We start from the raw sequence: 10,841 nt of genomic DNA, 5'->3' as shown, positions 1-10,841 counted from the left end.
GAGACTTTTAACTAGACTGTAAAAACAAAGTTGAAAATATTTCCAGGAATAACATTTGAATTAAATGATGAATACGTCACCACACCTCCAGTGTGCAGGTCATATGACATCTGCGGGTCAGGAAAATGTTTGTGTTGCTAAGCAACAGTCCAGAACCATTCCAGAACTTTTTGTGTTGGCACAAACCAATCATAAACTGTTGTTGCTTATTCCTGTGTAACTAACACGGCGCTAAAATAACAATAAAGAACAGGAAGACTTGGCTCATAGTTTGTGGTTTGCTATCATTGTTATGGAGAGATCAAAGAGAGGGGAAAGGGTTTCTAGAGACGGCAGCCATTTTGTTTTTCATTGTTTCACTCTTCAGTAAATCTTCACAAACATTACCTACCATCTCTAGTAGTAAACAGAACTCAGTGGGTGGATTTGGTTCCTCAGTCGGCCATTTTTTTTAATTTAGATAAAAGTCTTAATTCACCCAGAATTCATTGCACAACAGTCCAACTTAAGATAGTAAAGAACTGAACTAAAGCTATGAAGTCGGACTGTTTATTCCCTCTCAGACACAGTCACAGTGTTTGTCTTTGTGAAACTGGCCCCAGATCAGATTTGAAGAGAAATTCAAACATAAATGAAGATGTTCCAAAGCTTGGCTGACTCTGAGTCCAGCTTTTCAAACTACAATCTCTCAGCAGGTTGTTTTATTATGTGTCACACATGCAGCAGCTGCTGGCGGTGAGAAATGGAGGTGAAGCGTTTCCACCCACTCGCCACTTTAATTCTCCCTCTCAGCGCCGCAGTGACACGTTCGGCTGGCATCACACCAGGAACAGGAATTATGAGTGAAAGGAAATATTTCAGCTCATAAACACGAGACGTGTGTGTGGAAGAGTCAGATCTCTGATCCAACAACAACCATCAGTCTGAAAGAGCGACACATGGAGGTCGTTCTTCCCGCTCCACAAAGACAAGAAAAGATATACACAAAGCTCAGTTAATTATTCTTTGTATCACAATCACCTCAGTCAGACGATAAACAACTAATACAGACACCAGGTGACGTTGTTGACAGAGCGACACCTCCTACCTGAGGTGAAAAAACACTGTGCTTCAAGGAACAAACAAAAACAAAAACATGTTTAAATAAGTTCACACTTTATTTACTTTTGACTTTTACTTGTACACCAGTGACTGTGAACAAAGATGGACGATGTCAAACCTTCACACAAGTGAAGCCAAAAGATCTCTGTTGCCCCCTGGTGGTTGGCTGCAGTATAGGTCATAAACCCCACCCCCTCCATGTTAGTAAAAAAAAACTAAATTAAAAAAATCAAAGTTCACGTCAAGTAAATGTTTCCCAAAGATGTTTCTGTCATTTTACCTCGGTCTAAACACTAATGTAAAGACCTGTTTGTTTCTCAGATACATTTTGTTTTAATTAGTTATTCGATTCTATACAAAGAGGGTGTGACATCATGATTGACTTGTTGTAGGGTCGAAACCTCGATACTGTGGCTCCACCCCCTGACCATCAGCTGTGACAGGGTTGATGAAATAATGGATCTAATTAATGTATTGACTGTGTAAATGCTTACATATGATAATCTAATAATGAAGTGTAACTCATCCACCACAGTCATCAGATTCTGTAGAAAGTGAGAAGATGTAAACAGCATCACACTGAGTATGTTCCTTTGAATAAAGATAAATCAATTCATAAAATCAAAAATTAAAACCAAGTTATTTTATAATTCTACTCAGTTTGATTGACAGGACAGATGATCAGAGGGGCGGAGTTTTTACCACCATCATTAGGCCAGGGACTGAAGTATGGGTAGAGTTTCTCAGTGAAGGAGCAGCCAGTAAAGGAGTAGATGAGAGCTGCAGCAGCTACGTCATAAAAGGAGACCAGACCCTCCTCATAATCCACAAACACCCCCACCTTCTCAGGCTGAGACTTCAGAGAGAGGAGGACTGAGGGGTCATCAAGAGCTTCGTACTCATTTCCATTTCTCAACCATATCGTCCAGTAACCATCATCAGGTCTCAGTGTGATCTCTCCCTTCCTGTTGATCGACTCTCTGGCCACTCCTAAATCCCAGTCAGTCTTTCCTTTAACCTGAACCTCAAAGTAAAATCTGCCTGAAGAGAAACTCTGCTTTCCTAAGACAATAACACATTGAGAAAATCTCTCTGGGTTGTCTGGGAGATTCTTCCACACATCACCACAGTGAACTTGTTTTCCATCATCAGACAGGATGAGCCAGTGATTTGCTGTATCAGGATCCAGAGTCACATCCTCTGCATACTGCTGGACCCTCTTCAGCTCAGCCTCAATCAGCTTCTTCATCTCTTCACTGAGCGTCTCCTCCAGCTGAGCCACAGCTCTCACCACAGTCCCCTCATATGATGGTGGACGGACTCTGACCTCTGTCCAGTCCTTGGTGGGTGGAGCAGCTTTCAGGGATGGGAAGCTTTGGAGGAGGTGGAGGTGGTCTTCAGAGAGTGAGAGCTGCTCCACCTCAGTGCTTCTCTTCATCAGCTCAGAGATTTCCTGTTCCAGCTCTGTGATGAAGTCTTCAGCCTGTTTGTCTGTGGTTTTCTGTTTGTCTTCGATCTCCTTTATGAGCTGGTTCAGGCCTCTGTCAACAGACTCCTTCAGAGCAGTGAAGACCTGAACACCTTCTGCTTTCTCTCTGTCTGCATCATCTTTACTGATCTTGACTGAGTGTTTGATCTCCTGAATCTTCAGTCGTCTCTTCTGGATCATTTGCTGAATTTCAGCCTCTGTCTCCTCCAGCTCTGCCTTCTTTCCTTCATATCCTTCTTTCAGAGGAACAAACTCATGTGTCTTGTGGTCTAAAACAGAGCAGAGCATGCAGACACATGTCTGGTCGGTCTGACAGAACAGCTCCAGAGGTTTATCGTGCTTCGTACACATCCTGTCTTCCAGGTTCTCCACAGGGTCGATCAGCTGATGTCTTTTCAGGCCTGACACTGTCAGGTGAGGCTCCAGGTGAGTCTCACAGTAGGAGGTCAGACACACCAGGCAGGACTTCAGGGCCTTCAGTTTGGTTCCAGTGCAGACGTCACAGGAAACTTCTCCTGGTTTGGAAACTTGTTGCTCTGAGCTGCTGCTGCTGGTTTTCTGTTGAGCTTCATGTTTGAACTGAGCAACCACCTCAGAGATGAAAGTGTTGACCCTCAACTGAGGTCTTACATAGAAAACCTCTTTACACATGGGACACTGACACCTGTCATTAATGTCCCAGTGTGTAGTGATGCAGTTCTTACAGAAGTTGTGTCCACATGATGTAGTGACTGGATCAGTGAACACATCCAGACAGATGGAGCACAGGAACTGATCTTCAGATCTCAGGTTGCTGGCAGCAGACATGTCTACACACTGAGAGAGAAAGAAAAGAAACATTTCATTTGAAATAATATTTTTAATTATTTGTTTAAAAGGAAGAAGAGTGATGACTTTTACGTTTAGTATAAACTGTGATATTAGTCAAAGTAATTTTGAGTTATGTCATAATTCAGTGGGGGTGGGGAAACTTGTACCGAGCTGAGTAACTGTGACCATTTAATCTGTTAAAGCTCAAATATTCATCCACATGACTTTATAGCAGCTAAATGGTATGAATTCAAAATGGCTGACTTCCTGTTGGGTTTAGGGTATGGGTGCCAGAGGCTTTTCTGTAAGTCTTGGCATGTTACACGTTTCTACTGAATTTCATACATGTAGGTGAAGCACAGGGCGAGTATTGCCTTGTTTTAAAGTTTCTAGGGGGCGCTGTTGAGCCAACTTTATACTCCCATGTGGAAGACCCATAAAATATATAGACTTTTAGCAGGTAAAGTTCCACTTACTTGGTGACAAACATAATGTATTTCCTCTTGCTGCTTCACAATAAAAGGCCTGTTACTCGTTCACAGGTGCTGGAAAGCTTTTATTGTGAAACAGCTAGAGGAAGTAGAATGTATTACAGCTGTAGGAAGTGATAACTTAACAGTAATAAAAGCAGGAAATGAGTGAAAGTAAAGCGGAAACCACAGAGAGTCAGTAAGGAGTTAGAAACGTCCTGAGAACTGACACAGAGACAGTTTAAGGTGGACTATAGTGGGTCTGTGGACAAACACACACAGTTATATTGTGACCCATTTCACAAGTGTCAGTATGAAATGAAGAGAGTGAAACTTCCACCTGAGTAGAGATGAAGATTTGTGTTGGTGCTGGTTGTTCAAACAGTAAATATGATCAGCTGTACTCACCAGTGTTTGGTAGAGACTCTGCTGTGTTGTTGACAAAGACCTGATGGACTCAGTTTAATTTTCTGTCAGAGAGAAACAGACTCGTCTCCACTGCAGCTCAGTTGTTGCTCTGACAGACTTTACTTTCATTTCTGGAGTGAGACGTTGAAGCTGTGCTTTGTTTCCTGTGTTGCTCCTCCTCTCACTGCAGAAAATGGAAATTTTATAATTCTTTAGTATAATATTCTTCATGTTACTCGTTTAATTTTTCACTTTTTATCTAATTATTTGTTCCTTTTGCATGTTTCAAATATTCACACACTATAATTTGGTTATCTTCTGAATGTTTTGGCGTTCTGTTCCTGTCATTACAAAAAAACAGGAAGCACTTGTAGTTCTGTATCTACAGTAACAAGATTAAAAAGAATAAGGTTTATGGGTTGTAATATTTACTATAATTCATCATTAAAGTCATTAGTTTGATTGGGACCTGGTGTGTTGGATCAGACTGATCTGATCCTCCACCTCCACATTCATCTCTGCAGTCTGACACAATCATCCAGCCGTCACCGCCGGTCGATGTCCTTCCCTTCATGCTGAGTTAAACCACTTCTTCTATCACTGTGAGGACCGCCACCTCTCACGTATCCCATAAACCCCTGCTGTCATCTGTCTGGTAGTCAACAGCTCACAAAGTGCTGAGGCGCTGATGTTGGGCCTCGTTCGGCTGCCTGCTGATCAATAACTCTCCTCTGGCCGTAGACGAGCTGAAAACTAAACTGATGTGGTTGTCAGTCCATGTGGAGAAATGTGGCGTTCGCTGCCAGCAGCAGGACGGACGACGTCTCGCTGCCGGGATGACACAAGTCAATGACAGCTGCAGAGAGAAATATGACTGACACTGATGTAAAACTGCAGACTGAAGTCTAGAACATGTTGTACAGCTGTTTATTACATTAATTATGAATCTTTACAGTCACTTCTAATATGTAGAAAACCTGCCACAACTGCAGAATCTGAATGTGTTTAAAGCTCCTCCAGTGTAAAGGTGTGTTTCCATGTGTAGTGTGATTATAGATCAGCTCTAGCTTCTATATTAATACTGTGAAAGTATCAAAGCCTCAGTCCACAGAGAAATGCACACAGCCTGTATTCAGAAACTGAGCCTTAAAACCAGCCGTCAGGACTTCTGGAACTTTGTGATGTCACAACAAAGCAGCCACCAAGCCCCGCCCACCTGGACCCACCATCCAAACCGTTAAAGAGAGCTATGTATATTTACTCAAGTACTGTACTTTTACACTTTTGAGGTACTTGTACTTTACAGGAGTATTTCCATTTTCTGCTACTTCATACTGCACCTTTAATACACTGGATAATAAGATCTAAAATACAACGTGAAACCACAAATCAAAGAGAAAGTCTATAAAGTTTATAAAAGTATGTTGAGCTGTTAAAGGAGCCGCAGCAGGAACCAGTGAGCTCAGACAGAAACATGGATCATTGTCAGCCCTCAAAGTCTTAGTACAGTTACAGTATCATCTTCATATTCATTCACAGTTTGAGCGCGTTGGTTTCAGCCTGCGTAAAAGAAGAGACCACGTCTGTTCCCTGAAGGGAAACTCGTATCTGAGGCAAGAATTATGTAAAAGTCTTTTATTTTTTATTTTACAAAAGAAGATGGAGGCCAGAGATTTTTCTCTCAAACTCATGAAGGGCCGCACAGAGTTTATCAAAAAAAACAAAAACATTTTAAATGGATTTACAAAAATCTGAGGAATCTGGAAACACAACGGAAATCCAGGGACCACCCCCCCCCCTCACTCAGAGTCTCTGTGTCCTGTCAGCAGTCAGACCTGGGAACTACTTCTTGGCGTAGGTGATCTTCATGGCGCAGGTCGCTGTGATCCTGAAGCCCTGCAGTGCGTCTTTGGCCACGCCCGCCTGCGTGTCGCTCTCAAACTCCACGAAGGAGATGTCGTGTTTCCCCGGGACGAGCCGCACCTCTTTGAAACCAGGAAACCTGCCGAGAACACAAACACACAGGCGCCGTCATTTACACCCCAGCGGTCTGTTAAGACACGACTCTCCAGCAGCGACAGTGAACGCAGCACTCACTGGTTGAACAGCATGGACAGCATCATCTCATTGGTCTCCTCCGGCAGGTTACTGAGGAACAGGATGTAGTTTGGAGGGTTGTCTGGAACCTGAGACACACAGATCCAGATCAGTTCTGTCCTGCACAGACTCACACATTTCAACACTGTACGTTGCTATAGAAACTATTACACCATCTAATGTTTCAGAAAACAGAAGGGAAACTTCTTGGAACTGAAAAATCTAATGATACTCAATGATCTCAGGGATTGTTTGTTCAATATGAAATAAATAATCTGAATGAAGCCATGAGCAGGAAGTGAGAAGAACCATGTTGGTTATTGGTTTGTGTGATCTTCACTGCAGTGATTGGAAACTGCCTCTCGTTGCTTTGGCACCTGATTTTTTTCTTTTTACAGCTTCTTGTGTCCAAAGTGAGAATTACAAAAACATTTAAAAATGTTCCACACGCCTCTCAGGGCTTCCGTCGTCAAGTCTTAAATCATAACAGACACAAGAGGAACACCAGTGTAAACAGTGAAGTTTAGCTCGTTCTGATCCGCTCAGCTGATCTGCGGCTGCGGCTGCGGCTGCGGCTGCGGCTGCGGCGTAATACAGTGCGTAGCAATACGGTTGTTCAGTGGTTGAGAAAATGTAGTGCCAAAGTAAAGAGCTGAGAATCTTCTACATGAAGCTTCAGGTATTAGATCGTTTCTCTGGGCGTCTTTTAAAAGTGTCTAAAACAGGTTTTTTCTGCTGGCTCCGCCCACAGCAGTGATGTCATCACTCTGCTAGTGTACCGGTCCTCCTGCTGCTCCTCTGAATCCACTGCAGGTAACACAGCGACTGTACCAGGGAGAAAAACAAGCTGCCAACAGTCTTACCTGGACTGCAGGTGAGAGCACAGGAGCCGCCGATCCCTGAAAACACAATGAACATGTTGATTAACGTGTTTTACTACAAGGTTCACGGAGAACAGGATCAGTTCAGTCTGACACCAGTGCACGTTGACCCACCTGAGAACCATCCAGTGGTTCTCATCGTTCTCACTTGTCCAGTGAAGTTACAAGTCGTATTGAACATGAATCACTCTGTTGACATTCTGACTTCCTGGAACGTCGGCCACAGCTCCGCCTCTAAAGCGTCCTGTTCTCACATGAACCTTTCCACCTGACGCCTCCTGAGTTTTAATTCAGCTGTGAGGCGTGGACACGCGGCCTCCCTCCTCCATATTTACATCCACACACCGACAAACTCAAATCATGAGGAATAAAGACGTTTCTGGAAACATTTCTACCCCATTGTTTAATTACGGCATCAGTCTCTCTGTTAAACGACAGTAACTTCATCGGTTCTCGGGGAGGAAGCCGCGTCGTCTCGTGGCTCGAAGCTGGTGGAGATTTAAAAATCTGACTTTAATGGTGTGACATAGTATTAACGTACTGTAGAGGAGGTTTAAACGTTTTTGCTGCTTGGGAATATATATATATATATATATATATATATATATATATATGTATATTCACACATATATATATATAATATAATATTAATTATATATGCATATATATATGTATATCTAAATAATGATATATAATATATATGACATATATATACTATTATATATATAACTATATATTATTATATATATATATGACTCTTTTCCCAAAGAAAATCATGACTGAGTTTCTGTGTTGATCATAAACTGTTCATTATAATTTTGAATTTTTTCTGGTTTTATATCAGTTCAGTTGTTGAGTAATACTCTTCATATTAATATTATTAATATTAATGAGTCATCTTTGAGATGGAAATACTTTCTCTTTAGGTCTGAATGATACAAACAAAAATACAATATTTTTCTCCTTATTGGTTGTTATGGATAATAAATAACAATAAATCAAAATTTAACCACATGTTCATCAGAAACAAGTCGTGAAAACACGCCGACATATCATCAGCTTTTAATTTGACAGCTTGTGATCAAACAGCTGCTTATTTCCACATCCAGCTGTTCCAGATGAACTCCACCTGATGGAGTCCAGCGTTCCCTCTCAGTTCAACAATTTAAATCATTAGAATTATATCTAATGGAGCTTCATGTTTTTATTTGCATTGAATAAAAGGTTTGTAGAGGTTCACCTGTAGCACTGCTCTGCTTCGTAGCGGTTTTATAATATAATAATAATATAATTGTATTTAATGTTTCAGATGAGAGAAAAAAGATGAAAAATGTTGGATTTGGCGGGAAATATCATGATATTAGACATTATCCAATATCGGCTGAAGCTTGATTCAAAGATCTGATAAATGATCAACATGTTAATTACATATTATGAATATGAGAATTGTTATTAATGAGCTAAAACATAGAAAGTATCACAATTAAAACGATGAGGGACTGATCACTTTCAGAGGCGTTACTCACCACTGCTGGTTTCTTCATGAGGCTTGCTGCCGGCTCCTGAGCTTTCTTCTTCTTCTCCTTCTTCTTCTCCTTGTCGCCGTACGTGCCCTTCACCTTGGCGATGACCTCGGAGTCGGTCTTTGCGTACTGTATCCTCTGGAAAACAACGACACGAGTCAGGTCACGACAAAGATGCTGAGGTGTTGTATTCTCGAGAGACATCTGCAGCGGCCTCGTCATGTTTCATGAGAGGCGTGGCGTGGATCAGAACAGCTCACTGTTAAAGGTTAAATGAATCGTAGTGATCTACCATGGGCTTGTTGTAGAAGGGGAAGCCTTGCAGCTGCCTCAGTGCGTTGGTGGCGGCGGCGAGCTCTTTAAAGACGACGAAGGCCTGCCCCCTCATCCTCATGGTCTTCATGGCCACGATGTCGATGACCTGACCGAACTGGGAGAAGAGCGCGTAGAGCGAGCGCTTCAGCTCTGAAGAGGACGACAAACAGACACGACCCGTCAGGAGGCTGAGACACCGAGTCTGACTGCAGCAACACGAGGACACGTTCAGACAGGACAGTGACGTGGCAGGGTGATATGGGTAATATACACGTCACTATCCCCTCAACACAGTGTTGGAACATCATTAAAGCCGACACTCACCTTCTTTCTTGACTTTGTCATTGATGTTGTTGATGTAAATGGTGTGGTTCGGGCGGATATCCATGGTGGAGACTGAGGAAACAGCAGCAGAGCAAGTTCAACTTCTACACCTGTTTAAATTCACTTGAAGTTTCACTGTAAATATCTGTATTAAAAGCATTGCGTCACTGCTTGCTCTCTTATCTCCTTTAGGAAACACTGGAGCTTCCTTTACGAAAGAAGAGGAGAAATGCTGTCCCACAATTCCTTGCTGCAACGCACCGTTGTAGTTTCACCACAGCAGAGCCACGTAAATGTAGAAACAAAAGTTTTATGTTTGTGCCTCGATCCAGAACTGATGGAAATCCATAAATATAGATTTATTCTCTTTAAATCAGTCAGGAGTCGTCATGAAGAACAAGCTGATGAATCTATGGTTACATCATCATCATCACAACTAAATACTATAGTCTATAATTCATGTTGTTTCTCTAAATCCTCTCATTGTGTAAAAACGTAATCATTCATTTTCTCCATTTATCAAATGTACAGAAATGTCAAGGAACTATAAACTTCTGTCTGAATATAATTTATTCTGATTTCTTGCTCAGTTCATTATTTCTATTTAATTATTATTTTAATGGCTGAACTTTCTCTATTTGTATATCCCTTTCCTATTTTCTGATTTCCACGTTTCCATCCTGTTTGTTTTGTGATTGTGGTTAAAGGAGGATTGATCCTGCATCTGTTATCAATAAAGTTGGTTTATAAAAGCTCAGAATGAGTGCAGTCAGATTCACCGTCGGGTCGAGGAGACGTGTTTAGGAAAAGAGATTATTTTGACTTTTCTACCGCAGCTCAACACTTTCAGTCCCGTCTGTACATCAGATTAGCGCCTCAGTTCAAGCTAATGTTAGCATGCGTTAGCTTTCCGTTCCATGTTTTCATTCATAACGTTTGCTTAGCGTCAGTTAGCTTTCAAGCTAACGGTGATCGGTGCTTCTCAGAGCAGTGATCTTTACACGAGCACTACGCGTTATACGCTGGACTATCACCTGTCCGGCTCCGGAGTCAAGCTGCAGGTAGATGAGTGTAAGAAAGGCAAATAGACATTAAACTCACCTCTTCTCCACTCACAGCGCTCATGTACAACAGGAAACACACACCGCTGCTGCTGGCGCCGGTCAAACCGGCCGCTGCTTTAACGCGGTTCGCCCGCTGCCGCCACCCGCAGGTCAGGAGGGGAACTACCGGGTTCACGTTAAAGCATATATTTTGATGGGAGAATATTTTAGAATAACGTATGTATTTTCATGAACAGCAAAATACAAAAAACTGCAGTGAAGTATGATACTTGAGTAACATTACATTCCACCACTGGCCTGTAGATTCGTTGTCTTTTCAATGTGCATTTCTGTTAAAATGTTAAAAAAGCAAACATATT

At 42.0% G+C, this 10,841-nt stretch overlaps 2 protein-coding genes across 2 annotated transcripts; both read right to left on the bottom strand.

Moving 5' to 3' along the window:
- Positions 1 to 1,136: 1,136 nt before the first annotated feature.
- Positions 1,137 to 4,442, bottom strand: LOC111232976 (E3 ubiquitin-protein ligase TRIM21-like). Its single transcript, XM_022760696.1, has 2 exons — positions 4,279 to 4,442; positions 1,137 to 3,406 (listed from the first exon to the last, which is right to left on the bottom strand). The coding sequence occupies exon 2, from the start codon at positions 3,395 to 3,397 to the stop codon at positions 1,754 to 1,756; it is 1,644 nt and encodes a 547-aa protein (XP_022616417.1). The 5' UTR covers positions 3,398 to 3,406; positions 4,279 to 4,442; the 3' UTR covers positions 1,137 to 1,753.
- Positions 4,443 to 5,898: 1,456 nt separating this feature from the next.
- snrpb2 (small nuclear ribonucleoprotein polypeptide B2) lies at positions 5,899 to 10,619 on the bottom strand. The gene is made up of 7 exons (XM_022760615.1): positions 10,520 to 10,619; positions 9,419 to 9,490; positions 9,072 to 9,244; positions 8,783 to 8,917; positions 7,239 to 7,274; positions 6,376 to 6,464; positions 5,899 to 6,280 (listed from the first exon to the last, which is right to left on the bottom strand). Exons 2-7 carry the CDS (start codon positions 9,480 to 9,482, stop codon positions 6,121 to 6,123), a joined length of 657 nt encoding a protein of 218 aa, XP_022616336.1. The 5' UTR covers positions 9,483 to 9,490; positions 10,520 to 10,619; the 3' UTR covers positions 5,899 to 6,120.
- Positions 10,620 to 10,841: the final 222 nt, after the last annotated feature.

Source organism: Seriola dumerili, unplaced genomic scaffold, assembly GCF_002260705.1.
Source record: "Seriola dumerili isolate Sdu_G_001 unplaced genomic scaffold, Sdu_1.0 BDQW01000349.1, whole genome shotgun sequence".
NCBI classification, from domain to species: domain Eukaryota; kingdom Metazoa; phylum Chordata; class Actinopteri; order Carangiformes; family Carangidae; genus Seriola; species Seriola dumerili.
This window is presented reverse-complemented; position numbering and strand designations above follow the sequence as displayed.

Excerpts from the sequence above, each read along its gene's own strand:
- LOC111232976 (XM_022760696.1), bottom strand. The coding sequence starts at position 3,397 with ATGTCTGCTGCCAGCAACCTGAGATCTGAAGATCAGTTCCTGTGCTCC.
- snrpb2 (XM_022760615.1), bottom strand. The coding sequence starts at position 9,482 with ATGGATATCCGCCCGAACCACACCATTTACATCAACAACATCAATGAC. Across the intron at positions 8,918-9,071 it reads CCTTCTACAACAAGCCCATG|AGGATACAGTACGCAAAGAC; the intron begins GTAGATCACTAC and ends GTTGTTTTCCAG. Across the intron at positions 6,281-6,375 it reads CTGTCCATGCTGTTCAACCA|GTTTCCTGGTTTCAAAGAGG; the intron begins GTGAGTGCTGCG and ends TGTTCTCGGCAG.